Below are 27,828 nucleotides of genomic sequence, written 5' to 3' on the forward strand. Positions count from 1 at the left end.
TGCCACTGCCTGAGTGGGGCCATTGCGTGCTTGGGCCTGTCCTGCAGCAGGCCACTGCCCCCACGAACAGCAGAGTCCAGGTCCTCGGGGTGACATTGTGGCGATAAGGGAGGCAGAGGCCGAGGTGTGGGTGTCCTTGTCCTTCTCCGTGCACCGAGATTGGTCCTGAGCCACAGCCCGGCCTCTGTAAACCTTGCTGTTCTGGAACAGCATCTCCCTCAGTCATTGTGCTGGCCTGGCTCAGCCTGAGTGTGTGACCCTCCTGCCTCAGCCTCCAAGAGACCCCATACTCTCCCCCATCCTCCTGTGTCCCAGGGTGTATGAGAGCCCCTCGAGGCAGGCGCCCATGGGTGCTAAGTGACCAGAGGTGGCCACTGTGGCCTCAGGGCCTGCAACAGAGCTGCAGATGCTGACCTCCCAGGAGCCAGTTAAGAAACTCCGCTTGAAGTGCCCTTCAGGGTCCAGCGCTGCCTGCTGACCTCAGGTTGCCAGGAGGGCCTCTCCCTCCCCCCTCTGCCCACCCCACGCTGCCCCCTCTGCCAGCCAGGTCACAGCAGGACTGCAATGCTTCCTTCCCTGGGCCCTCTCGGGCAGCAGATACCCTCAGCAGGGACAGAGAGCCCAAAACCCCAGGTGTAGGCTGTGCAAAGGTAGGTGGGAGACCCAGGGCCCCCATCGCCCATCTCAAGGTTCCCACATTACCGTCGCCCTGGCATGGGTGCTACAGTCACCACGAGCTGCGTCCCCAGTGCCAAGGGACAGAGGGAAACACGGGTGTGGGAGGGTTTGAAGGCCAGGAGGAGACCTGAAGCTGCTCTAGGAAGACGGGTATGGGCATGGTGGTGCACAGTGTGACCCCAGCACTTGGGTGGCTGAGGCAGGAGGGTCACCGTGGGTTCAAGGCTAGCCTGGGCTACATAGTGAGTTCAAGGCTGGCCAGGATGACAAAATAGAGATCTCAAAAAATAGAGAAGGAAGGCGAGGCCGTGGTCATCCTGAGCTGGCTGCCATCGTTACCTGGGACTGTGTCCACTGAGGCCTGGTAGGGAGGCCGGAGTGGGACACAGATTCCATGGGGTGGCCGAGGTCCTATCCCCAGGTCATCCCACCTAACTCAGTTAACGACTGACTCCCAAACCCATGCAGCTGCGGATTGGAGGATGCTGGGTGAGGCGAGCAGTGCCCCCGCGCCTCCTCTCCTGACCCCCTCCATACTGCTCAGGCTTAGTGTGGAACTTGGGTCAGCAAGGTGGGGCCCGGGCCCTGGCTGCGCCTCTGCATGCCCTGAACCCAGTGTGACTTCAGTCCTTCATGGAGGACATTTAGTTCTAAAGCCTGGCAGCACGGAGGAGGGATGGGTAGCCCTGGAGGCCCCAACCCTGCTGATGCTTCAGTCCAGAGCCATCTTTGGGGGTACCCTGTTGATTCTGTAGCAGCCAAGGGAAACTACCCCATAGCCCCTGCTCCTCCGGGGTTTCCTATTTTCAAGGACCACATTTGCACAACTTCTGTGCCCTGTGTCACCACTGTTCTGTTCATTACTGCTGGCCACCTCTTTCTGTGTTTTCATTTTTGAGGCCCAATCTCTGAATGTAGTTCAGGGTAGCCCGGAACTGACTAGCTCAAGCTGGCCTTGAATTTGCAGGGGCCCTCCTGCTTCAGCCTCCCATGTACCAGAAATACACATGTGCACTACCGCATCTGGCCTGTGTCGAATTTGTAAATTAAAATTTCTCATAGATGTGGGGGAGTTGGGGAGACATTGTGTACACATTATACTACGCCCCAGGGCATCTGGGATGTGGCCTCTGGGTACCCTGGCACAGCTTCTGCTGGGCCTCCAGGGACATAGCTGGGAAGCCAGCCCCTGTGACCCTGGGTGATGTCAGCATGGGGGTAGAGAGGGAGGTCCAGCCAGCAGGTGACCTCTGACTGTGACCCCATGGCTCAGGCAGCCCTGCCCAGCACAGACCCAAGAATCACCACGGACACAGCAGTGAGGCTCCGCAGGACTGTGGTCACTGTCACTGTCACAGCAGAGACTGCTCTTTGGTGGCCTCAGGTCAGCTGCTGAACACTCTAGTGTCGCTGGTGGCCACTGGCCGTCTCCTGGCCTGCAGCCTCCCCGGCCTCACACTGACCAGGCTGCTGGCTGCCAGCATCCAGACAGCTTGGGATCTCTGGGCAGGGCCAGAACTGGCTTCTAGGTGGTGACCCCCGTGCCATGAGGCCTCGGAGCCCTAGGGTGCCAGTGCCTCAGCCTCCCAAACAGCTGCATGGAGCTAGCTCCAGAGCTGCTGTCCTCAGGGTCACCCAGCCACAGCATCCATGGGCCAGGCCTTCATGCCGTCCACCCCCTCGGCCCCTATCACCTTCCCAGGCATCTGCAGAGCCAGCCTCCTGCAGGGTCCCCTGCCCCGGAGGGGTTGGAACACAGGTAGTGGTCACAGCAGAGGCCATTGGGGGCCACTTCCTGGGCTCTGCGGCTTGGCTGGGGTGGACCGTGGTTTCCACACTGCAGTACCTGCAGTTTGGTGTGGTGTCCAGGCTGGGAAGGGGACCCTGGAGGGTGTCCTGCGGCCTTGCCACCAGAGAACTTAGTGGGGAGAGGTGGGGGCGATAGAAGCGACCCTCGTCCCGCCATCCGCCCCACCCCTCCATCCATCGACAGGGTCCCCGCTGCCCGCAGGTCCCGGGTGCTCTGGGGTCTCCACGTTGGGATCCTCACACCCACCCCAACGCCCTCAGCGGGAAGGGGGTAGAGAAGAGGCACGCGCACGTGGTCAGTCTGAGATCTGTATTTTATTGGGGACCAAGACATGGAGGAGCCCCCTCCCCCAAACAGGAGGTCGTGCGCCGCGGGCGTGTCCGGGTCTCGCGTGTTCACTGCGGGTAGGCGCAGTCCGGCCTTCAGGAGAGAGGAGGAGAATCAAGTCTGGAGGTGGCCGTGATCCTAGGCCAACAGTGCTTGGGAAGCGCGTTTACCCGATCTTCGTGGAATGAGCCGATCTTCAGCGTCGGCCGGGGACAGGAGGCCAGGGGGCACCACCTCCGGGGCCACACGTTTTCCATACCTGTTCGGGTAGAGCCGTGGTGGGCTGGGAGTGGGCGTGGTCAGGGGGTGGGCGTGATCAACTCGAATACGAGTGGGCGTGGCCGCCAGAGTGCGAGTGGGCGTGGTCAAACCGGTTGCTCTTTGGGTGTGACCACTACAGGGGACTCGGAGGGTGTGGCCAGCCTGCCGTGGGCGGGGCCTCTGGAAAGGGGCGGGGCCACCATGAGCCGTGCCCACTCGGGTGACACATGGGGGCCGCGCTCACCGCTGCCGCGTGACCAGGTTGAGGTAGTGGCGCAGCGAGGCGTAGTAGCGGCTCAGCTCCTCAGGCGAGGCGTCGCTGCCCGGAGCCTCAGGTTTGGAGGGGTAGGCGTCGACCAGCGCAGCCAGGTTGGCCAGCAGGGCCAGCAGCACGGCGGCCATGGCAGGCCTGTGCACCAGCTCCATCTGGGGGACACGGGACCCACCCGGCATCAGTTTCCCCGTTTGTCAGTCCAGAGCCCAACCCGCCCCCGCCTGGCTCTCCCAGCCCCATTTCCTCTCTGTTTCTCATCCCGGCCTCAGTTTCCCCACTCACAGCCACAGCGCCGAGCGAGAAGAGCAGGGCAAAGACGCAGGGCAAAGACGAGGGCGGGAAAGGGCGGGACACGTTGCCCAGGTTCTGCCTTTCCCACGCCAGGCTGGGGTTTATATCCCGGTGGTAATGGGTGGGGCGATGTGAGGCTCCTCCCCTCGGCGGGGTACACGCCTGCCTGGGGCTGCGGTGCTGTCCCCATTTACCCCCTCGCGTGTGCCTCCCACGCCCTGCGCGCAGCTCTGCCCCAGGGGAGGCGCGGCGGGGAGGCCTTGGGCGTGACCCCTGCCTCTGCTTTGGGCCAGCGTGGGATCTTGCCTGGCGTCCTGTCCTCGTCCGCTGAGAATTGGGTAGCCCCGGAAGCCTGGTGCGGCTGAGGGCCCCCCACCCGTCATTCAAGACCTTAGGAGCAATGGGACTGAAGTGCGCAGATGTGTGCCACCGCCCCTGCCCGCTCCAGCCTCCCCGGGTGCCGGGCCATGGTGGGAGGGAAGTGAGGGTGGTGTTTACTGGGGTCTGAGTTTCTGGCACAACACAGCCATGGGCTCAGTTTACCGGAGTTTACAGATAGGGACACAGTAGCACAAGACGACTGCACAGGAGAAACATGGCCTCATCCATCAAGAGGGCAGAGGGGGCCCCTTGGGCTGGGGGCAACCGGGGACCAAGCCTGAGAGGCCAGGAGAATGGGACAGGGCCATGGGGGAGTCCCTCCCCCCCCCCCAGCCGGAGCCCCCAGGGCCAGCGCGGGCAGGGGCCATTGGCTTGTCCCATCCTCCCGCAGGACAGATGGCTGTGGCCGCTATTTTTAGAGCTCTCTGGGCCCCTTGATGGTCTTTTTATGGGTTCAGTCACCCGCACGCACACTCCGGAACTGGCCCTAGGCAACCCAGGAAGCACAGAGCCCTTCGATGGGCAGGAGATGAGGAGGGCGAGGCTACCAGGCAGAGACGACTGACCTGGGGGAAGGGGAAGAGTGGTCTCTTAGGGTGCCAGGTCTGGGGAACGAGGAAGAGGGAGGCTGCATCTTGGGGTTCCTGGGCTGGGGTGAGGTCCCAGCCATACCTCTGGGGTGGAAGGGCTGTCCCTCCTTGGGGACCCCATCTCAGGAGGTCCCAGATGGACACAGGGAGAAGAGCTATGCCCAGGCTGAAGCAGAGGCAGAAACATCGAGGCTTCGCATGCAGGTCTCGAATGGAGGACAGGCCACGCACCCATGTGACATGAGGGTGGCTGGGGAGTGAGGCTGGTCGGTAAGGGCAGCTCTGACCACAGAAGCCCTGGGTTCAAATCCCATCTCTGCAAGAAAACACAAACATAGGAGACCCTGCTAAGGGGATGAGGCCAGGGTGCGGGCCTCCTTTGATCTTGCAGCGCCAGCCAAGTGACCCCAAAAAGAGAGGTGAGGGAACTGGGAATCCCACATCCCCGGAGGCCATCAAGCAGCTTTCTGGGGCACCTGTGGCTCCTGAGGGCCCCACTGCCAAGAGGAGGCCCCGCTCCCTCGAAGCCCCACCTTTGCTGCACGGGCCTGGCCCGTGCATCACTGCCTCCCAGGATGATCAGTACCACTGCCCCATGCCCCGCACCCCTGCCCCTCACCTTGAGCTGGTCCTGTTGATGTGGCCCCACAGGCGGGATGGGCAGGAGCAGTTCCAATAGCCCAGAAACCAGCAAACAACTGTGCTAGGCAGCCTGAGACAGACCGGGACCCCGATGGGGCAGTTGCACAGGGCTCGTCCCCTGCTCAGCTCTCTGACAGGGCCAGCCGGGGCAATGAAGCCAAGGACCTGGGCCTGAGGGTTGGGGCTGCGCACCAAGGTGGGTCCCCTCACCTCGCCACTTGGGCCCCGCCCATGGTATCTATCTCTCAGTGTCCCTGTTCCGTGTGTCAGGCCCTGAGCAACCCAGCCACATCTTCCAACCTGGGTCCCCAGCCACCATGAGGCCACTCAGCAGGTGACTCTGTCCTCATTCAAGAAGCAGCCAGGCCCTGTCGAACTCACCTGTCATCCCAGTTACTTGGGAGGCTGAGGCAGGAGGATTAAAAGTTCCAGCCCAGCTGGGGCAGTTACTAAGACCCTATCTCACAAAGGGGGCTGGAGTGCCCCTCGCCTGGCATGGGGGTGGCCATGGGTTCAGGCCCTGGCACCACATGGAAAAAGTACTTGTGACGCCTTGCCCTGTGCTGGGTTCTGTGGTGGGTGCAGCGACAGAGCAGACAGCAGAGATCTGTGTTCACAGAAGGACATGGGGTGGGTCTGCCTGAGGGGACCTGCCCAGGACACTGAGCCCCGTGAGGAGTTGTGGGGGGCTCCAGAGGCTCTGGGGGGAGGATGCTGGCTCCATGCCAGGCAGCAACTGCCCCAACTTTGGAAGACAGGGGAAGACAGGTATCGGGCAGGGACACAGGGAGGGCAGGCAAGTGGTTGGGAAGGCGGGGAGTGTCACCCATGCCACGGTCCCTTGCTACCCGCTGCCCAGGTGGCTCTGAGAGCCAAGTTGGGAAGAGGGCTCACGCTTGGGTCTCTATGCCTAAAACAGTGTGCACACTGATGACACGTCCCTGACACGCCCATGGCACAGGCCTGCCACATGCCCGAGACTTGTTCTGCAGCCTGATGCATGCCCAAGGCCCCGAGGCCCCAGGACGGGCACTGCCTACGGGCCCAGACGCGAAGTTAGAATTTTAGGTCTGGGCGCCGCAAGCCACTCTTCCTCTGAATCCAGCTGCCTAGAAAACCGTTGGGCCACAGGACGCACAGGAGTCCTCCAGCCACTCCACAGGTGTTTGTCACCATAGCCATCTATGTCAACCAAGTGTGACCTGCAGTTAGGGGGTACGAATGTGTAAAGAGTTGTTTCCCTGGAAACTGAGCTGAAAGAGCTGGAAAGAGAGCCCAGGAGAGTGGAGGGGTGCTTGCAGGGCCAGGGAACCACTGTGATATTCCCCAGCCACCGCCTCGCACGCAGTCATGGCTGCTGCCGCACTGCCAGTTTCACCATGTGGAAGAACCCGGAAAGGGGAGGCGATGAGCTGGGGGGCTGAGAGGGGTTGTGTGCAGGCTCAGAGGAGAACACAGGCCGGGATCCCAAGGCAAGGCAAGGACCTAGTGTGAAGTCAGAATAAGAGGCCTCAGCCGGCAGCAGCTGCAGTGTCCTCTTTCCTGAGACTCTGAGCTGCACTGTCTTGGCTGCCTGTATGTCCTAAATCCATTAAAAACATCAGCTTTGGGGCTGGGATTTAGCTCAGCGGCATAAGCGCCTGCCTTGCAAGCAGGCAGTCCTAAGTTTGATCCCTGGTACCGATAAAAAAAATTAAAAAAAAAAAGAAGACAAAAGAAAAAAGAAACACATCAACTTTGTGGTGGTGCGCACCCATCATCCCAGCACTCAGGATGCTGAGGCAAGAGAATCACTGCAAATTCAAAGACTGTGGGCTACAAATCAAGTCCAAGGCCAGCTTGAATTACACAGTGAGACCCTGTCTCAAATAAAAGCCCAAAAACCCTTTGACCTTTCAAGGTCATTTTGACGTTGAGGAAGAGCTGAAGTCACACAGTGCCAGACCCTTGAATAGATGCCTAAGGCCACACCATCTGCCTTTCCTGCCTCCCAAGTGCTGGGGTTACAGGTCTGTGCCGCCACGCCCAGCTCCCATGCCCAGTTTAAAATCAGGGTTTTTTTCTTTTCTACCAGGAATCAAACTCAAGACCTCACATTTACAGGCAGGTGCTCGAGCCGCTGAACTAAATCCCATGAAAAAAAACCTCAGGCTGCTTTCTGCCTGACCCAGGGGCAAATCCCTAGTGCAGCAAAGAATCAACCCTGCCCTGGCCGCTCTTGGGTGCTCACGGGTTGGGTTCTGCCATGGTCAGGAGCAGAGGGAACAGGTGGGGCCATGTGGGCTCTGGTGTCCTCAGATTCTCTAGTGCCGGCTATGTTTTATGGCTACCATAAAGAGGCTGCAGGTCCCCTCCAGCCCTGCGCTTCACTGGAGACAAACTCAAGGTCACAGCCACTGTGCAGTTTTCCTTCAAATTTATCCATGGTTCTGTTCTGGACAGATTTTACTTGTTTTTTAATAGAGGAAAGGAGAAAAGGAAAAATAGAGCCAGGAACAGAGCCTGTGGGACACGGCCACCATCCTTCACAGGCAGGGGACTGAGCAGTCAGCCCCTTTTAGACGCTGCACGCATCTAAAATCTCAGCCCGCAGGAGGCTGAGGCGGGAGGGTACTGAGAGTGCAAGGCCACCCTGGGCTACAGCGAGAACTTGTCTTTAAAAGAAAAGCCTCTCCCAACTGGGCAGCCATGTCACCCATTCCTCACCCACGTGTCACAGGCTCCGAGCGATGGGCCAGTCCGCTGAGCACCTGGCTGAGGCTGGATGCCTCCGGGCTGCCCCTCCTCCCCCAACTTTCTGCGCACAAAGCCTCCCTTGGGCTGGGCTCCCTTTGAGCCCCTGTGCCCTGTGACTTGGGGAGGGTCCCCAACCCCCTGAAGCTCAGCATAATGGGTGGGATTCCCGGGCCCTGGCTGCCACATGCCCCTTCTGGGGGCCACACCAGGCACCGCAGGGACCCCGGCCCTGGTCTATTGCCCCTACTACCCTTGGCTCCTCCCAGCAACCCAGCCCTCCTGTCCCTCGGTCCCGACGCCATCAGGGCCTCTGGTGGCCCAAGCAGGGAGATGACAAGGTGGCCTCCCTTCACACATCTACTGGTCACTGGGCAGTAGCACCCTTGGCCTGGGGACCCGAGGGAACGGGCAGCTGTGGCTTGGCTCCTGTCACCCGGGGGCAGTGGAAAAGAAAAAACAAGAAAATGGTCTAGGGACCACGAGTCCCCAGGGACACTTGTGCAGCCCCTGTGCTGCCTGCAACCCACGCCCCTGGCCTGAGTCTCCCACCACCAAGTCGCTGCCCCAGCCTGTGCCCAGTCCCCGTACCCTGGTCCTCTCCCAGCTTCCTGACTCCACAGCACAGCTCTGGGTCCCTTGTTCTGCACCCTGCCCAGGGCCCCTCCACTGTCACTGTGAGGGGCCTCCCTGAGTCCCCAGTGCAGCCCTGGAGAGGGCCCTGTTGAGGTCACCTCTGCCTGGGCCCCTGCGTGCCCCAACCCAGGGAGCCGAGCCAGCCCAGGCCTGAGTCCCACAGCTGTGACCCACAGAAAAGGAGGGGCGGTGGCCACTCCTTTCCTCTGCTTCTGCTGCTCAGCACTGCATGTGTCACCAGCCAAAGGAGTGCACAGCCCACCCAGCATCCTGGTGCTCAGGAGGCTGAGGCAGGAGGGTCCCCAAGATTTAGATCAGCCTGTGCTACGCAGTGAGAGCTGGTCTTGTGGGAGTCAGCCCTGCACCATGCAGCTGCCATCTGCTCATTTCTACCCTGGTGCCCTGTGGATCGCTCACTCTTGCTGTTGGGCACTGAGTCACCCCAGTTTGGGGACAGTGTGGGCATGGGGCAGGTCACATTGAGTCCCAGTGCCTTAGGCCTCAGAGTGAGGTCAAGGTTGCAGCAGCTTCCTCCTGGGAGTCTCAGAGGAGAAGACACAGCGGGGCAGGCAGAGAGGCATAGCAGTGACACAGCCCAGCTCGGTCCCTGACACCCACACCCTCTCCCTTCGCATCGCCAGCTCGTGGGGTCACCAAGCGGCACCTCCATGCCAGCACAGAGCCTGCCTCTGAGTGACAGCCTGCTGGGACACCTCTCCCCTTGGTGTCACTGTTTACCACGCTTGCCTTGAGCCCCATGAGTTTCTGTGAGTGGCAGCCGCCCTGCTGGTCCAGCATCCGGTGAGGATGCTGCATCCCACATGCACTGCTTGGTGTCCACTGTGGGGGCCAGAGCTTGAGATCCAGTGCCCTTATGCAGTACACGAGTTGAACACCTGTCCTTGGCAGGCTTCCTTTTAGACTGGAGTCATGCCAAAAAGGGAGAATGTAGCTTAAATTGTAGCAGAAATAGGGGCTCTGGGGCGGGAACAACTGGATTCCGGCAGAGGCAGAAACATACCACTCTGGAAAAGTCTCTGAAGCTGACAGTCAGCAAACCTTGTGCCTGTGCCAGGTGGATGGATGGACAGCCGGAAGGACAGACGGTTGTATGGTCCCAGCTGTGACCCTCTGTGTCCCTAGTCTGGGGCACGGGGCAGCTGCTCATGGCCCCCATCACCAGAGACCTTCAGCCAGGTGTCCCAGGGTGTGGGAAGGGTGGGTGCCCTGAGTCAGCGACTGCCTGGGGATTCTGGGGGGAAAGGCGGGCACGGCCACCCCAGCCCTGTGGGAGTCCTGAAACGCCCAGCCCGGGGGACTTAGGTTCTGGGGACACTGGGTGGGGGCAGTGGGGAGAGCAACCCAACCCCACGGCCCAGCAGCCTGCTGTGCCGCTCTGGTCCCTGTCCTGTGTCCGGTGCCACCCGTGTTTGCACAGCTGAGTGCCGCCTGTGTGCCTAGTGCTTATCTCTGCAGCAGCCTGGCATCCGGGGGAGCAGCCGAGCGGTGCTGATAAGGCTGAGGTGGGGGCCAAGGCACTTGGGCAGCAGCCCTGGACAGTGTGTGTGTCCAGGAGCGCAGGGCCTGGCTCAGTCCGGAAGCCCCAGAACCTGACGACACAGGTGGGAGACAGAAGGGTCCCCCGGATGGACCCTGCCTCCCTGCCTCAGCCACTCCTGCACCTGGACTGTGGACACTGAAGTCACCGTGGATGCCTGCATCTGGTCAGCTTAGTGGCAGGAACCAGTAGGCTGGTTTTCCTTTCTCTTCTCAGGAGGGAAGGGTCTGTGCACTGCCCAGCTGGGGTTTGAATTCTCGTGACTGTCACCTGTGGGCTTTTATCCACAGCCCTCCCCTGGTAGTGATTAATGGTGCCATGAGCACAGGTGTGGGCACGTGCACTCGCCCATACACACACACACACACACACACACACACACACACACACACAGCACAAAAGCAAACAACCCCGAGGTGCAATGCACGGCCTTAATGGGGCTGGTGGAGCTGTGAGTGCGTTAATGGCATGGGAAGCAGGCGCCACCTTGGTGGGGCACAGCGCGAGGGCGCTGAGGGAGGGCGTCCGGAAGAGGCCGCCTGTGACGTTTGGTGCGGCCTGGCCCGCAACTGCTAGACCCGTGTGTGTCTCACAGTCTCCCTCACTTTCATGGCTCAAAAGATTTTAAAAAATGTCTTCGGCCATGTCTGCAGGAAGCGATGGCAGCCCTTCCCCTTCCTGGTCCTCCTTCCTGGCTTTTGTTCCCTCCTGGCTTTTGTCTCCTCCCCGTTTTTGTCTTGATGTTTAACTTCCTCACTTAAGAGAAATCAAGCCGTAGTTAAGCTTGTGCTTTGATGTTTCTCACCCCAGGCGTAGTAGACCACAGCCTGTCATCCCAGCACTCGGGAGGCTGAGACAGGAGGATCACCACAAGTTTGAGACCAGCCTGGGCTACACAGTGAGCTCAAGGCCAATCTGAACTGCATAGCAAGACTCTATCTCAAAACACAAAAACAACAAAAAAGTTGTGGTCTCCGGCCAAACAGTACTCCATGGGGTAAAAATACCACAAAGTTTTGAGAAGAATGAAGTCAAAGAAAGAAGAGACCCCAAAAGTGTGGTCTGTGGGTGGGCACTTTAGCCTGCTGTTCTCTTGGGATCCTGACTTCCTCCCTGGGACTGTCCTGCTCTGAGGCCCTCAGCTCTGCCCTCCAGGCAGGGGCTGTTGGGGAGCTGGTGACACCTGCAGTCAGGCTTGGCAGGACTAAGGTGTGAGGGGTGGGTCCAGGGCAGGCCCCCGTGACCAGTGTGGGAGTACCCAGGTCACGCCTAGGGGGGCTGGCACGGGGTGCAGACAGGATTACGTGATCACCCACGGCACCCGGGTCACTCAGTCTCCGGTGCCACCCTGCAGCCTCTGGGTCCTCCACTGTCCCTGGAGGAAGAAGGGCACTCCAGGTCACTGGAGGCCGAGAGCATTCACCAAAAGGCAGCGGCTTGGGGAGGCCCCAGCCTGGCCCTGTGGGCTGCACCCCAGGGCCTTCCTGGGCCGGGTCCCCTCCTCTGTGGCCAGCACAGATTGTGGGAGCAGTGCCCCTCACCCCTCTGGCAGAGCTGCACCCCCCATACCTGTCCTGGGTAACTGTGCCTGAGCTGGGGGGACACAGCCTGGACCCCACCATAATGATCTCAGCCCGGATGACTGAGCCCCTAGGACCTGGGACCCAGGAGAGCAGCTCCAAGGCTCCCCCCAGCCCGGCTGGACTCAGCTGGGGGCGGCTGCTGTCCAGGGGTACAGGTCCAGGATGGCTACCAGCGCTCAGCCCAGGCTGGGGTTTGGGCCCAGCCCCACGGTGTCAGAGGAGATGGCCAGTGTGGTGGCAGTGGGTGACAGGTGCCCTGGGAGCCCCGCCCAGCAGGGGGACAGCTAAGTCACCCAGGCAGAGGGCAGTGGTCCACAGAGACAAAGCAGACCGCAAACCACGGGTCTGGAAGGGGACATGGGCGTGGGGACAGAATGCCCAGGGCACAGGCCCTCGGCCAGACTTTGGCCTCCAGGGGTTCGGGAGGTTGCAGCCTCTAACCTAGCCCGGGCAGCTCTGGGAGAGGGGTGAGGGCCTGGGAATGCGGCTCACTGCAAAAGCCCTGGGTTCAGTCCCCAATACCGCAGACAACAAATAAACAGCCTTATTATAAAAGTACTAAGTACTCCTGGGCAGCCAGCACTCCCACGCCAGGCCGGGGCTCTGCTCCTCACCGCCCAAGAGTCGCTGCGGTGCCTGGTGTCCCTAGCCAACCCCTGCTTCAGCCTGCCTCAGCCTCCTGCAGCCTGCGTCCCAGCCTCAGAGCGAGAGCTCCCCCTCCCAGAAGCAGCATGGGACCCTATGGGGAAGAGAGGACCCATGGTGGTAGTGGCCTGGAATGCTGGGCCGGGAGCAGGACCTGAACCGCAGCGCACCCTGGTGGCCGCTGCTGGCCTTGTGTGCGCCTACACTAGGACGCGAGACACCGTGGCCAGGCAGGCCGAGCCCTCCGGGGCTGCAGCCGCCGCCGTGGGGCTGTATGTAGACCCCAGGGTGGGGGTCCCCATGGCACCCGACAGCTCCCTTGTAAGGGGTCTCAGGCTGCAGCTGTCCGAATGGAACCGCCTTTTTCTCGTTTTCTTTTCTGTCTCTGGGGATTGAACCCAGGACCCTCGAACCTGCAGTTGACCGAAGATGCAGTCCTCCTGCTTCAGCCTCCCGAGTGCTGGGCCTGCAGCCCATCCCCCTGTCCTGTGAAGCCCCATGCTGCTTTGGCCTCTGGGAGACAGATGTGGACACCCCACCTCTGCCCGGCCCTTCCTGCCTCAGATGCACTCTGGTGGCCCAAGTGGGAAGCGCAGCAGTGCGGGTCCCGGGGAGACTCAGCCCCGCGCTGGGCACAGAGCGCCTGGGGCGGCCGGCTGTGCCTGGTTTCTGCATTTCTTTGGGCTTTTTGGATCTTGAGGCAGGGGCTTGCTGCGTACCCCAGGCTGAAGAGCTTACTGCCTCGGCCTCCTGGGTACAGGATTACAGGTGTGCGCCGCCAGCCCGGCTCCGGACGCAACTGCACGACCTGACGCCACCGAAGCATTAAACCCAGCCAGGTCTGGATGTCCGCGGAACCCGCGCTTCGGAGGGCCGCGCTCAGCCTCTGCGTCCTCGAAACCCACCCCCACCCCCACCCCACCCCCAAAAAAACAGCGAAAACCGCGCCCCGCGCCGGGACACCACCGGGCAGCGGCGCCCCCTGCTGGCCTGGCTCGGGATCCCCGGAAGCAGAGCTCGTACTCCGGGGTTCTTGGGCTCGCAAAATCAGGGGTCCTCGCTTTCGTGGAGTAGTTAGGGTGTTACCCATTTTCACCCGGGAGGAAGGGACTGAGCGTTGGCGCTAGGTCAGAAGGCGCCTTGCACACGGACCGGGAGCTCGACGAGTCTTTCAGTCTGAAAATGTCCAAGCGAGCAGCTGGCTGTGGTGGTGCACGCCTGTTATCCGGCACCAGGAGGCTGAGGCAGAAGGATTACCGCGAGTTTAAGGCAGCCCGGGCTACACAGCAAGACCTGTCTCGGGGAAAAAAAAAAAAAGGAGGAAACAGAAGGAAAATGTCTACCTATTCCCGAGTCACCCAGCCCTGAGTCTCAGCCAGGCTTTCTTCATCTGTCCCCACCCACGGAGCGCGCTGCACCATCCGGGCCTTTTATTTTTGTTTTATTTTGTCTTTTTGAGACAAGGTCTCCCCTACACAGTTCAGATAGCTTAATCTCACTCTGTAGCTCAGGTTGGTCTCCAACTCCCAACAATCTTCCTGCCTCAGCCTCCCAAGTGCTGGGGTGACAGGCGTGCATCACCACGCCTGGCTCCAGCCTTTTTGTTATTTATTCTGAGGCAGTCTCACCAAGGTGCCCAAGCTGCATGTGAAACTGTGACTGTCCCGCTTCAGCCACTAGAGTGGCTAGGATTTCAGAGTGCAGTGTGGGGTTATTTATTTGATTCACCCTGTAGCCCAGGCTGGCCTCAAACTCACCTCGCTCCCCCTGAGGTGACTGTGAAATAATTTTTTGTCTGTTATCAGGAATCAAACTCAGGGCTCACACTTACCAAGCAGGTACTGTGCCACTGAGCTACAAGCCTCAGCTCTGGAATAATTTTTAAATGTAAAACACAATCATTATTGCATCTAACAAATCAGTTACCTTAGGGGCTAGAGATTTAGCTCAGTGGTATAAGTGCCTGCCTTGCAAGCAGGCAGTCATGAGTTCGATCCCCGGTACCGATAAAAAAAAAAAGACAAAAAAAAAATCAGTTACCTCAAAAAAAAAAAAAAAAACTCAGTTACCTCACATATTCTTTGTATTCAAATTTCCCTGATTAATTTTTTATCGTTTCTTTGAATATGAATCTAAATAAGGATTAGAGCCTCTAAAGTAAAGAACTTAGTCTAGGTGAGCCTTCTTGTTTAAAAAAAGGGGGGGGGGAGTAACTATTCTTGTAATTAATTCTTTTTTTAAAAAACTAATTTAAGATCTTTTCCTAAGCTGGAAAGCTACAGCTAGTGGTTAAATGAATTAAAGTACTTGACACAGAGGCATCAGATGCATTGGGAAATGGGCACAGTGGTGCTCACTTGTCATCCAGCACTGTGAGGCTGAGGCAGGAGGACTTCAAATTGCCCCAGGCCAGACTGGGAAATTTAGCAAGACCCTGTGTCACAATCAAAAGTTTGCGAGAAGGATAGGGGTTTGGCTCAGTACAAAACCCTGGGTTCAATTCCCAGTGCCACAAAAGCAGCCACCCCAACTCAGGGCACTGAGCCAGCCCAGGGCAAGCAGGGCCAGAAGGGGGACCATGCAAGAGGCTATGGCTGCCAATGGAGCTGGAATTTGTGATCCTCCTGCCTCAGCCTCCCAATGGCTGAAATTACAGGCCTGAGGAGGGGCAGGAATCCACTCTATGGGTGCGTGGGCTGCTCGGAAGTTGTTCAGGGTACGAGGAGGACAGAAGATGCTGTCCAGGCAGAGTGAGGGCTTGTGAGGTGCCCAGCTGCCCAGTGCAGGCTCAGAAGAGGATGGTAGCCATATCCACCTGGCACCCGTGCTCATGTGTGACCGTGGCAGGACCCTGAGCACAGGTAGAGGCTCTTGGGCCAGGCGTCTGGAGTAGCAGGGAAGCCTGGGGCTGTGCCTCTCTGCCCATATCCTGTTGAGACAGCAGCCAAGAACCTCCGGAAGCTGTGGTGTGGGGACCTCAAGTCCCCCACACTGCCAGCAAGCATCGCCCCGCCCTCTGGCTCTGGTCCCAAGGGCTGCGACACCAGGAAACGCACCTCTGCCCTTGGCCCTCACCTATACTCAGGTCTGCCCGGCTGCGGGGTGGTGGGGAGCTCTGCTCCCAGGACCCCGGATCCCGGCCTGCTGAGAAGCAGAACCCTCTCCCTGGCACATAGCTAGTGGGTAGCGGGGACAGCGGGCAGCCCGCTCTGGTGGAGGGAAGAAGACAGAGTCCCAGTGCCAGCCCCAGTCCAGTTTCCAGGAGGTGGGCTTGGGCAGCCGAGCCACCCAGTACCAGCACCCTCTCTGGACAGTGCGCCAGTCTCCAGCCCACCTTGGCCTCCCTTGAGGACAGGCCAGGGACCTGGTGTCAGCAGCCTGGAGTTAATGGTTCACAAGGAGACACGTGGGTCCTATTGGCTCTTGGGGACACAGCAAGGCAGGAAGCAGTGGCCTACCAGGTGGCCTGGCCCCTGGGGAGGTAGGACTGAGAACCGGGCCTGTCCACGGCTTCCATGGGACCCAGTGACAGAGGGCCACGGAAGACGAAGGGGCCATGGGGAGACGCTAAACCGAGATCTTGTGCCTTGTGCGAGGCTGAGCCTGAGGCTCAGAGGATCAGGTAGACTGTCACGGTCCTGAGCCAAGTCCTTCCCATCTGCATCCCCAGGGCCTGTGTGGGAGGCATGGGGGCTGGCAGGGAAGAGGGAGGCGGTGGCCCAAAGGGGAGGGAAGAGGGACCCCTGGGGACCGTGCAGGCCCTCCTGCCCAACCCTATAGAAGAAGTAGGAGGAGTCCAGGAGGTCACGGGGCGGGGCGGTGCCTGCCAGCCTGGGACAGCAGACTGGCCCAGCACCCCAGACTCATCTAATTAACTGGCTGCTTACTAATTCTTGTTTTGGCATTGGGGATGGAACCCAGGCCTCACACCCCAAAGCACTGTACGGCCATCACAGACACTCAAGCACCCCACTCCCGCATGGACCAGAAGTCTAGGGCCCAGCTGGAGAGGAAGAGGCCTCGGCCAATCCCCCTCCCAGAAGCCAGAGTACCAGGATAGCTTGCACTGGGGGTACTTGGAGATTACAGGGGTGCTGGGCTCCTGGGTCCCCGGGGGAAATTCAAGTCTTCCATGTCTGTTCTGAACCCCGCTGTGAAGCCGGACCTGGACACAGTTGCCCCAGTCAGGGACCAGGGTGCCCGGACCCTTGAGTACCCCCGTGCCTCCATTTCCTCACCTGGAAAAGGGGGATCACAAGCTTCTGGACCGGGAGCACTGCAGGGATGATGAGTGCCATCAGGAACTGGATGCACAGCCTGGCACTGTGTGGCCCTAGGAGTGGGCGTAAGCTCACTCTCCCAGGCTCCCGGGAGTGGCCACACTGGTGACCAGAGCGTCCTTCCGCTCCGGCCAATGACAGCAGTCTTCCAGTCAGTCTGAATAGAACTCCAGTTCAACAGTTTAAAGCATTGGTACAGCCAGGCACAGGGATACAAGTCCATCCCGGTACTATGGGAAGCTGAGGCAGGGAGATCGAAAATTTCAGCCTAGCCTGGGCAAATCATTTATTTATTTTTGTCTTTTTGAGGCAGGGTCTCTCTATGCGGTTCAGGCTAGCCTTGAAAGCTCACTTTGTAGCCTAGGCTGGTCTCGAACTCATAATGGTCCTCCTGCCTCAGCCTCTCCAGTGCTGGGATTACAGGAGGGAGCCACCTCGCCCCGCTAAATCAGAAATTTAGCAAGACCTTGTCTCAAAACTGAAAGCCGAGGCTGGGCATGCAGCTCAGTGTGAAGGCCTGCACACAATTTAGTCCCAGCAAGGCAAAACGAAGTTTAAAGCTCCATACTGAGATCCCACAGGTCCTCGGAAGTGACCCCAGTGGCAGTAGTGAGTCCACTCTGGGTCCACCCAGTCACCTGGCCGTGAACCCGGACACCGGGATTCCCGACCACGCCCCACAGCGAGCTAACCCCACCTGCTGCTTCATCCCCCAAAGCCTTCCCGCCACCTGTCCCGGAGGCAAAGGAAAACACTATACCACCCCCACCCCAACCTCGTGACCCCGGGCCATAGGTCGCCTCCCCACCGCTAACACCCCGCCCCGCCCCGCCGCTCAGCTCCTCCAATGCTTGTGGCCCTGCCCAGGTCCCGCCTCCACCCAGGTCTCGCCCCGCGGTCCGTTAAGATCTGGGGCCTTTTAGCAGACTCACGAACACGCGTGGGGGCAGCCAGGCGGTCGCCATGGCAACGATGCTGGCCGCCGTAGCCCTGCGGGGCGCGGCAGTCCCGAGGCTACGGGGTCCCCGAGACGCCCGCAGTCTGAGCGGCAGCGCGCGGCGGGGCGCGGCGGGGGCCGCCAGCCCGGGGCGCAGGCTGAGCACGGCGCGGGCGCGGGCGCGGACATCGCGGGAGGAGGCCGAGGCCCAGGCAGAACACACCTCATCGCGCCCTGCACGCCCGCGCCCGCTGCCGTCACCACCACCACCACCACCACCACCACCACTACCACCGCCTGAGGCCCCTGCGGCGTCCCCCGCCGGCCGCTCACTGGTGCAGCGCGACATCCAGGCCTTCCTGAGCCAGTGCGGCGCCAGCCCAGGGGAGGCGCGCCAGTGGCTTGCGCGCTTCCAGACGTGCCACCCCGCGGGAGACCGGCCCTTCGCGGTCATCGAGGTGCGCTGCCGGCGGGGTCGGGGAGAGGGGACAGGGAGGAGGCCTCGCTGTTTCACCCCTGCCCCCAGGCGCCGTGGGGTCCAAGGTCGCAGGGCGGAGTGGGGCGGGCAAAGGGCGCGGTGGCGGGGACCGGGCGAGGCCCTTACCGCGCGCCATGCCACAGGTGGACGGTGTGGTGCTCGAGTGCGCGCGCGCCGTATCCAGTCTTGCCTTCGCGCTGGCTTTCCTGCAGCGCATGGACATGCGCCCGCTCGTGGTCCTGGGGCTGCCTGCACCCACCGCACCCTCGGGCTGTCTGTCCTTCTGGGACGCCAAGGCGCAGCTGGCGCGCAGCTGCAAGGCGCTGGTGGACGCTCTGCGCGACAATGCGGCGGCCGCGGTGCCCTTCTTCGGCGGGGGCTCGGTGCTGAGCGCAGCTGAGCCAGCCCCGCAAGCCAGGTGAGTCTTGAGGCTGCGCGGTGCCCCCGCCCCCGGTCCCATCCGGGTCCCCTGCGTCCCGCCCCTCACCCCTTCGTGCCCGGCATGTCCCACAGCTACGGCGGCATCGTGGCGGTGGAGACCGACCTGCTGCGCTGGTGTCTGGAGGCGGGGAGCATCCCAATCCTATGTCCCGTGGGTGAGACAGCCGCACGCCGCGCCGTGCTGCTGGACTCGCTGGAGGTGGCAGCTGCGCTGGCCAAGGCCCTGCAGCCCACGAAGACCATCTTCCTCAACGCGCAGGGCGGGCTGCGTGACGCGCGGCAGCAGGTACCGTCCCCATCTCGGCCCCAGCCCCGGCAGCGCCACCCCACAGGAGCATCCCCGGCTCACCGCCCGGCACCCACGCAGGTGCTGAGCAACGTGAACCTGCCGGCCGACCTGGACCTGATGAGCAGCGCCAAGTGGGCCAGCCCGCGCGAGCGGCGCCAAGTACGGCTCATCACGGACGTGCTCAGTCGCCTGCCGCGCCACTGCTCGGCCGTGGTCACTGCCGCGAGTGAGCTGCTCACGGAGCTCTTCAGTAACAAGGGTGAGGGACATGTCAGTGGGCCGAGTCTCTGGTGGGCTTGGTTTTGGCGGGGTGTCAGGGGTTTCAGGTGGGCGGGGCCTAGCATTAGCTGGACTCGCGGTGTGGGCGGCACGGGGGTGTCCGAAACGAACCCTCTTGGGACAAAGTTAAAGGCACGAGGTGAGCTCTTCAGACCGCAGTGTCCCGCAGGGGTTCCCGTCCCCCGGCCCTCCCCGAACCCCTCCCTGCACCCCGTGCCACCCACCATTCCGCCGACCCGCAGGCTCCGGGACCCTGTTCCAGAATGCTGAACGGATGCTGCGCGTGCGCAGCCTTGACAGCCTGGACCAGGCCCGGCTGGTGACCCTGGTCAACGCCAGCTTCGGCAAGACGCTCCGCGACGACTACTTGGCGTCGCTGCGGCCAAGGCTGCACTCAGTCTACGTCTCGGAGGGGTGAGGGGCGGGGCCTACGGGGGATTGGGGCGGGGCCTGGGCGGGACGGGGCGGAGCAGGCCTAACAGGCCTCGCCCCCGCCGGCAGGTACAACGCCGCGGCCATCCTGACAGTGGAGCCAGTGCTGGGCGGCACGCCCTACCTGGACAAGTTTGTGGTGAGCGCCAGCCGCCAGGGCCAGGGCTCCGGAGAGATGCTGTGGGAGTGCCTGCGGCGGGACCTGCAGACGCTGTTCTGGCGCTCTCGCGTTACCAACCCCATCAACCCCTGGTAGGCTGGAGGCGGGGTCCCCTTCGGTCAGGCTTCCCGAGAAACTCTGGCTTTTTATGACTTTTAAATGGTTTTTGGTTTTTTGAGACAAGGTCTCCCTACAGAGCCTACAAAGCTGGCCTCAAACTCCCAGTCATCCTCCCTCGGCCTCCCAAGTTTGGGGCTGGTAGAGGCGCCTGGGTTCTCTCCGGCCTTTTCAGACGCAGTGCCAAGCTCCTGCCTGTGGGCCACTGCACTTCTCTTTGGTATCTTTTCTTCCTTTCAGTGACTCTACCCTCACCACCACTACTGCACTGTGGACTCTAGACAGTGACTAGGAAGCCAGGAACAGTGGTCTGTAATTCCAGCTGCTCTGGGAGGCTGAGACAGGAGGCTTGCAAATTGAAGCCCAGCCTGAGGAATTGAGTGCCTTAGGGAGCCACTTGCTCAAAATTTAGAAAATAAAAATTAAAGAGTCAGGTTGGGCGTGGTGGTACACCCTGTAATCCCAGCACCTGGAGGCTGAAGTCTGAACTGCACAGCAAGACACTGTCTCAGGAAATGGGGGTGGGGAGTGTTGAGGATGCAGCTCATTGCCAAGGCCCAGAGCTCAAAACAGCCCGGTGCCTGCTCCCCACGCCCGGTGCTGCCAGGAAGGTAAAGCCCTACTTGGTGTCCAGCTGGGGCCCAGCCCTGCTGAAGGCTGCTCTGCCCCCAGGTACTTCAGGCACAGTGACGGCAGCTTCTCCAACAAGCAGTGGATCTTCTTCTGGTTCGGCCTGGCTGACATCCGGGACTCCTACGAGCTGGTCAACCACGCCAAGGGGCTGCCAGACTCCTTCTGCAAGCCAGCCTTGGACCCGAGGAGCTGACCCCCCCCCAGGCCCCACAGGCCTTGGACCAGCACGAGGATGGACCAGAAACCCTGCATGCCCTGTGGGGCTCACTGGCTGAGCCCCATGGAGGACACAGGCCCCATTCTGCCCAGAGGGCTGGGAGTGGGATGAGCTGGGGAGGGATAGACCAAGACCAGACCAAAGCCAGGGACTCCATCTCACAGGGGACAGTGTCAGTGGCCTCATGCTGGACCTGGCAGTTCTGCCTAGAGCACCTCGCATCTGTTTCCTGCTGCTCCCACCACTTGTTCCCATGTCTGGGATCTCGAGGGACACTGACACATGGACATGGGACAGAGACCAGCCCTGGGTGGCCTCCTCCCTTGCACAGCCCTGCCCCTTCCTTCCAGGTGGGCTTGGAGCCAGGCCTGGTCACCACCAGCTCCTCTTTTACCTGCAAGAGCCCAGCAAAGCCTCAACAGGCGGTTCTCACTTAAACCTGACTTGGATGTTCTCCCTGGCCCAGCCAGCGTTTCTATCTTCCCAGCCTACCAGCACAGTGGGGAAGAGGCCAGAGGCTCCAGTCAACTTTCTGGGGGACCTGGTACTGGGAATTGAACCCAGGGAACCCCCAGCTACACCCCAGCCTTTTTGAGACAGGGTCTCATTAAACTACTCTGGTTGGTCTTGCGTTTGCCATCCTCCTGCTTCAGCCTCCCAAGAGCCAGAGCTACAGGAATGCATCACCCCACCGGGCTCTTGCAGTATGTTTGGGTCACCATGATGGGCCGGATATTGTACTATCTACCAGGACAAGCAGTTAAAGGGCCATCATGTCACAGCAGGGCACAGGCCCCAGGGAGTACGTGCCCCTCAGGATCTGGGGACACCAGGTGTGGCTGGACTCCTCTGGCTGTGGCTGTGGTGCATCTCAAGCCTGGCTTCCTTGAGTGTGAAACTTCTGCTCTGGGGACACCACTGTCCTATCCTCTCATTCCCCTCACTGGATTCCTTCCAAGAGCTCCCCCAGGACAAATGTACAGAGAATTCTGAGGGTTGAGGACTGGCTCTGGGGCTGGAGACGGAAACCAGAGCCTCGGGGATCCTGGGGGAAGGTGGTCACAACAGCCCCCAGCCCAGGGTCAGAGATGTTTGGAGAGCCAGAGGTCAAGGGGACTCTAGGAGCAGAGAATAACCATGGTGGCCCATGGTAAGGCATGGTCAGATGTGAGCTTCCAACATACCCAGCGTTAGCAGGACAGGATAGCATACACCCATAAGCCCTGCACATGGAGGCTGAGGCCGGAGGATCGCTGGGAATCAAGTCAGCCTGGAATACACTGTGTCTTAGTTACTTTTTACTCCTCGCTGAGACAAAATACCTGAAGCCCAAAGTTGGGGAAGAAAAGGTTTATTTCTTACAGTTTTTGGAGGTTTCAGTCCATACTCAGTTGGTTCCAAGGCAGGGTGGCATGGCAAAGCCTTAGTTCACAGCGGCTGCAAACAGCAAGGCAGAAACCAGCAAAAGAGCAAGAAACATCTTCTTCCTGCCATTATATTACATCCTGGCTCCACCCCTATGTGGGTGTAGCACTGACACCATCAATCCAAGCACTAGACAATGAACTAGACAATGAACCAATCACAAGTGCACAATGCAAACGCATGAGGACTGGGGGCATAGACATAAACCAACGACACTGTAAGACTCATCTCAGAAAACAGGGACCAAAGACCCCATCAACTGCACCACAGAGGGCACAGTGCCCATGAGGAATGCAGAAGCCAGGCCACATGTATGTCCCTGAAAGGTTTGTTTCTGGAGGCTGTGTGGTCTGCATTTAGGAGGCCTCCGCAGCTGGCAGCAGAGGGGCCGCAGGCCACTCTGAGACCGCAGCTGCTGCACGGCACAGGCTGAGGAGCCTCCTGGCTTCCATGGTGCCCATCCCTGGGTTCTGAGGCCCTGATCCACAGATCAACACACACAGCAAGGCATGGTGCTGCACACTGGGAATCCCAGCTCCTCAGGCTGACGCAAGAGGATGGCAAGTTTAAGTACAACTTGAGCTGCTCAGCAAGACCTTGTCTTAAGAAACAGAAGGGGCTGGAGATGCTAGCACTGAAACAAAGAAACACTGGTGTGAATGGGGATTTTTCCACACTTACTTAGGGATCTGCCACTTTCTCCCTGCTGAGACAAAACTGCCACCCGTGCAAGTTAAAAAGCACTCTGTGTTGGTCACATTTCAGTCCAGTTCCAGGGCAGGATAGCAGGGCAGAGGGTGGAGGTGAAGGGAGGGTGGACAGAGGGTGGAGGCGAAGGGAGGGGGCAGATAGTCTTCCAGGTCACATCCCAGCTGACCACATCTTCTGACCGCACCCCAGCTCCTAACAGCAACTCAGCTATCAGCCCCTGAGCCCCAGTTGCCTTCCAAACAAATGTGGCACTGGGAGACATCAGGATATAAGCCATAACGTGCCACCCCTGCCCCTCAAAGGACTCATGTGCATCTCCTTATGCACAGTACATTCAATATAAGAGCTGCCCAAGTCCCACCGAGTTTCAAGTCTCTGAGATTTAAGACAAACTCTTAGTTGTGATCCCCTAGAAAAAGCAACACTAGTTAAACACTGCCCACATACAAAGGCACTGGGTAAACACATCCACTCTGAAAGGGAAGAAAAGGCAGAGCTGGGCAGATGGTGCACACCTGTAATCCCAGCATTTGGGAGGCTGAGGCAGGAGGATTGCTGTGAAGTCAAAGCCAGCCTGGGTTACAAAGCGAGACCCTAGCTAAAAGAGACAGACAGACAGACAGAGACAGAGAGAAAACTAAAGGGACCAGAGCAAGACTGAAACCCAGCAGAGTGAACATTAAACTCCACAGCTCAACGTCCAGCACCACAGGCAAGTTGTGGTGAAATGTGAGATCCAAGTGACTGGGCAGCCCACCCCTGTGGCACTGCCAGTGACAGCTACAACCTTCTCTGGGGAGACTGTACCTACCCCTTGCATCTTTCCTGAGATGATCCATGTTCCTGGCCTTTCTGACATGTTGGGGGCTCCATTGCATGTCTGGCTTCATACTTGCACTGAACTGCTCCAGACACAGCCTGGGTGGAAGCCTTCCTGACCCTACAGCTTTTGCATTCTGCAAAACCAGCAATGGGGTGTGTGGGGGGCGGATAATGCCCAGGTCTGTTAACTGCTTGAATAGCAGCCAGACCTCTTCACTGGCAGCTGGAGAGGCCTCTGCATACCTGGATGGCTGAGTGTGGTGAAATGAACTGCAGGGAGTCAATGCCCTAGGTGACTCTTCTCAGGCATGGTACCACGGGGCTCTTTTCTCAGTCTTACAGCCTTGCATCCCTGAGGCCACCAAGGGAGGGATCTCACTAATCCCTCCATACCCTCAAGCCATTTCCCTACAGTCCTGATCCAAGGTATTTGGCTGTTAAGTGCTTGTATTTTCAGCAACCAGTGTCTCCTCTGTGCCACCTTCATAGGGGCTGCTTTTCTACAGAAGGCAAAACTTAAAATCAGTCAGCCATGCCATCTGTTCTTGATTCTTAACATAGATCTATCTGAAAGTCACCAACTGTACCCTTGCCACTGCCTGGATACTGGGTCACCTTTAGGTTTCTTCTGACAAATTAGACTGCTAACCTTAGTCTGCAGTCTCAGGACAGGAGTAAATGCACACGAGATCTGCCAGAGCAGTAAACATGGCTCCCAGTCCAGCTGCCAGAGAAGTCCCTATCCCTAAATGAAACCTCCTGAATCCGGGCTTCAGTCTGCCTTTTTATCAGCGTTCTGATAAAACACTTGTTTGTTGGAATTTTTTGTTTCTGTGAGACGGGCTCACTGTGTAGCTCAGGCTGACCTTGGGCTCACAGCAATCCTCCTGCCTCAGCCTCCCAAGTGCTGGGATAACAGGTATGCACCACCACGCCCACTGGCATTCTGATTTTCTGAGCTCCAACCAGAACCTCCCAACAAGCTCAGCTTGCAGTGTGTCAGAGCTACTTCTCCAGCTGGTGTCTCCAAACCTTCCAGACTTCTCCAGTGAAGCAGCTCCAAAGGCTTTTGACCTGCATGAGTATGTAGCATCACAGCAAAGACCCCACTCCTGGTACCAAAATCTGTCTTTCCTTGTTCCTGGGACAAAATACAAGATACCCACATCTTCAGTGAAATTTATTTTGGCTCCCATTTCAGTCCATAGTTGGCTGGCTCCAAGGCAGGATGGCTCAGCAGAGGAAATGTTGCTCACCTCACGCAGCCAAGCAGCAGGGAGAGATGAAGGGGAGCTCGGGAGGGAGATGAACCCTTCCAGGCCATACCACACAACCAGTGACTGCCTCCTCAGGAGTCTCATAGCCCAGATGCCTCCCAAACACACAAGGCTTTGGAGGCTGCTGTGCATCTATACAACTAGGTCTGTCTCCCTTCCTCTGCACCCCATCTCAGGATCTGCACCTAAGCTCTGAACCCTGCTCCCTTGTCAGGGACTCTCCCTCCTATGGAAGCCTCCATGCTCCTCACAAACGGGAACAGGGCTATGAGGTGTCAGCGCTCCCACCCACAATGGTCCAACCAAGAACTTAGAGACAAGACCTGCCTGATCACTATGAAAGGAAAAAAAAAAAAAAAAATTAAAAACACAAAGGACCAAACAGACAGAGAAGCATAATCAACAGCAGCTGGACCAGCAAGGAGAAGGCAGGCTGCCCACACTGTAAGACTCAGCCATCAGTGGCCAAGATGACAGCAGCCCCGAAGATGCCCACGTTCTCTCCAAGGAGCTTCATCTGGTTCCAGAACTCCACCCGCCGCGTATGGTGCCAGTAGGCAATATTGCCATCAATGAGCAGCATGACTGGGGGCAGCAGCACCGCCAGGATCTGGGCAGCCAGAGTCACGTAGTAGCCAGATAGGAAGGCCAGGGCCAGGACACCATAGAGCAGGAAGAAGAGCTGCACCATGAGCTCGCCTCCCGGGAGATGGTTCAGATACGCCAGGCGGTCTTCCTTGCTATGCTGCAGTGAGTATGCCTGGGGACACAGCATGTGGAGACTCAATTCCACAATGCCTCCCTCAGAGCTGGGACCCCACCTTGTAGGGCCCAGAAGGTGAGGCTCTCCTCCTGTGCTCAGGGCTTCTCTCAGAAGGAAGCCTGTGTCACAAGCCCCGTGGTCCTATACACTGAGTACGGAGCTCTGCACATGGTACACAACATCTGGGAACACAGCTGAAGCCATGGCCAGAGCCTCGCTGTCCTTATCCTCTCAGCCTCCTAGCACCAGGGAGACCCCATCAACTCTACACAGCGGTCTCAGCTGGGGCCTGTACTCCACTATCCCTTTCTTCAGTTCCCAGAACTCAAGAGGCTGAAATCCATGAGAGAACCAATCTGCTTTGTTCCCCTGGCCCTCAGGCCTGGAAACATTTCTCTACCTGGTGGCAAGCCATGTGCACAGGAGGGACTCTCCCAGGTGGACCGAGGGCCTCTGAGGCCCAGGGGAGCCCTTAGGTGTCAGGCGCCCTATAACTGGGTGCAAGGCCTTGTGCTACCCACATTCCTGTGCACTGCAGGGCCTGGGTCTCCAGTTCACTGCCCACCAGGACCCTGCAGCCAGCACAACCCCAACCTACCACACAGATGAGGTAGATGCCCAGGAACACCTGGCCAGTAGACTGCAGAGAACGGCTGCGGGGTTTCCGGCGGTATAGTTCCCCCGCGCCGCTGGCCAGCACCAGGAAGCCGCCAATGATGGCCACTGTGCGCGAGTACATGCGGACCTAGGACCAGGGCAAGGGACTCCAGTCAAGAGCCATGGCCCCCACATTTCTCCTGGCTCCCATCTCCATCCCACATCATGAACCCTCTTACCATTTCCAAGTGTAGAGGGCAGGTACAGTAGAGACATAATTCTTTTTTACAGAAGTGGAAACTGAGGCCCAGAGGGGTTAAGAAAATTGTCCATGGTCCTACAGAAAGTAAGTGGCAGAACCCAGACACACACAGTGCCCCTTCCCCACCCCGGGCCTCTCATCTCCCTGTGCCGTCCATGTTCACATATGTGGCACCCCAAGGGACTCCGGTCCTGTCCTCGAGGTCAGTGGCTTTGTCCCACACATCCTCAATCCTGTGCCTGGGTTCCTCTCAGATTCAATACATTCACACAATCAGGTGGGTGAACCAGGTCCACTCCAGGGTTCCACTGCCCCTGGCCTGGGGTTCCTCGTAGTTAAGGGGACCTGGGAACCAGGAGGCAAGGGTTCTGTCCAGCACATTCCTGTGGGGTGAACTGGGGCCGTCCGTTACAGCTCTGGACCTGCATCAGGCAGTCTGCTCACCTTCAGCCAGTCTCCGTAGTGGACGTGGCCGCCCACGTAGGCAATGTAGGTGCTCACGGCCAGCTGCAGCGCGGCGCCCAGCGCGAACCAGCGCCGCTTGACGCCAAAGGACATGAAGCTGGCACACAGCACAGCGGCGCCCATGTCGAAGTACAAGTAGGGAACGGGGATGTCGGGCTTCCTACGGGTGAGAGCGCGCCTGAGCCGAAGCGGAGGTACAGGGGCGTGCCACTCCGCGACCCAACCCCGGAGCGAGTCCCGCGGCCCGCGCGTCCGGCCTTGGGCCCTGCGCCCACAGCCCCAGGAGCGGCTGCGGGACCGGCCGCCCGCCCCCCAGCGAACATTGGCTGTGCGGACGCTCACCGTCGTGCCTCAGCCCTCTCTGCGTACAGCATCAGCTGGCTGAAGCAGCCCCAGAACGGGCAGCGCGTGAGCAGCACCGAGCCCAGCTGCATGAGCAGCTGCAGCAGCCACCGTCTGGAACCGATCTTCGACGTCATCTTGAGGAAGGGCAGTCCTCTGTGGCCTCAGCCCTGACTGCCAGGCCGGCGCAGCGGTGCGATGCGCAACTTCCGGCCCTATGCGGATCCGCTCCACACACACACACACACACACACACACACACACGTCCGGAAGCACAGCCCTGGTTTTCTAGTTCCGGAAAGAAGCCTTGGCCTCTGCCACTGTAGACTGTGGCCTGCCCCGCCCCGCCCGCTCTGTACCTGCAAAATTGAAGCGCGGGCGGAGGGAGCAGCGAGGGCAGACCGGCAGATGGCTGGCTAGGTAGCGGTGTGCCGGGCGGGAACCGGCTAGTCTTTGCAGCCGGACTGTGACTCTAACCGGACCTCCAACCCT

The 27,828-nt window shown here is 59.6% G+C and overlaps 4 protein-coding genes across 11 annotated transcripts; 1 reads left to right on the forward strand and 3 right to left on the reverse strand.

Annotated features, from left to right (window-relative positions):
- Positions 1 to 2,782: 2,782 nt before the first annotated feature.
- On the reverse strand, positions 2,783 to 5,642 carry Pyy (peptide YY). Its single transcript, XM_063249773.1, has 5 exons — positions 5,636 to 5,642; positions 3,633 to 4,174; positions 3,321 to 3,502; positions 2,986 to 3,074; positions 2,783 to 2,908 (listed from the first exon to the last, which is right to left on the reverse strand). The coding sequence occupies exons 1-5, from the start codon at positions 5,640 to 5,642 to the stop codon at positions 2,784 to 2,786; spliced, it is 945 nt and encodes a 314-aa protein (XP_063105843.1). The 3' UTR covers position 2,783.
- Positions 5,643 to 7,653: 2,011 nt separating this feature from the next.
- LOC106026738 (uncharacterized) lies at positions 7,654 to 18,368 on the reverse strand. 4 transcript variants are annotated; one of them, XM_063251676.1, is made up of 3 exons: positions 18,231 to 18,364; positions 16,648 to 16,929; positions 7,654 to 13,702 (listed from the first exon to the last, which is right to left on the reverse strand). In XM_063251676.1, the coding sequence occupies exon 3, from the start codon at positions 8,890 to 8,892 to the stop codon at positions 7,957 to 7,959; it is 936 nt and encodes a 311-aa protein (XP_063107746.1). In that variant the 5' UTR covers positions 8,893 to 13,702; positions 16,648 to 16,929; positions 18,231 to 18,364; the 3' UTR covers positions 7,654 to 7,956. The 4 variants fall into 4 exon arrangements, with proteins under 4 accessions (XP_063107746.1, XP_063107745.1, XP_063107747.1 ...); XM_063251675.1 differs by lacking the exon at positions 18,231 to 18,364 and adding an exon at positions 17,960 to 18,099; XM_063251677.1 differs by lacking the exon at positions 18,231 to 18,364 and adding an exon at positions 17,622 to 17,789.
- On the forward strand, positions 17,653 to 21,303 carry Nags (N-acetylglutamate synthase). Of its 5 annotated transcripts, none has more exons than XM_003465682.5 (7): positions 17,653 to 18,084; positions 18,248 to 18,522; positions 18,618 to 18,831; positions 18,913 to 19,093; positions 19,356 to 19,527; positions 19,615 to 19,797; positions 20,495 to 21,303. In XM_003465682.5, exons 1-7 carry the CDS (start codon positions 17,653 to 17,655, stop codon positions 20,646 to 20,648), a joined length of 1,611 nt encoding a protein of 536 aa, XP_003465730.2. In that variant the 3' UTR covers positions 20,649 to 21,303. The 5 variants fall into 5 exon arrangements, with proteins under 5 accessions (XP_003465730.2, XP_063107742.1, XP_063107740.1 ...); XM_063251672.1 differs by having other exon boundaries at positions 19,615 to 19,684; XM_063251670.1 differs by having other exon boundaries at positions 18,317 to 18,522.
- A 704-nt stretch (positions 21,304 to 22,007) lies between these two features.
- On the reverse strand, positions 22,008 to 27,549 carry Tmem101 (transmembrane protein 101). The gene is made up of 4 exons (XM_003465747.5): positions 27,337 to 27,549; positions 26,974 to 27,154; positions 26,269 to 26,415; positions 22,008 to 25,667 (listed from the first exon to the last, which is right to left on the reverse strand). The coding sequence occupies exons 1-4, from the start codon at positions 27,471 to 27,473 to the stop codon at positions 25,359 to 25,361; spliced, it is 774 nt and encodes a 257-aa protein (XP_003465795.1). The 5' UTR covers positions 27,474 to 27,549; the 3' UTR covers positions 22,008 to 25,358.
- Between the last annotated feature and the right edge of the window lie 279 nt (positions 27,550 to 27,828).

This window comes from Cavia porcellus, unplaced genomic scaffold (genome assembly GCF_034190915.1).
Source record: "Cavia porcellus strain 051 isolate PalLab524CR breed Dunkin Hartley unplaced genomic scaffold, mCavPor4.1 scaffold_6, whole genome shotgun sequence".
Classification (NCBI taxonomy): domain Eukaryota; kingdom Metazoa; phylum Chordata; class Mammalia; order Rodentia; family Caviidae; genus Cavia; species Cavia porcellus.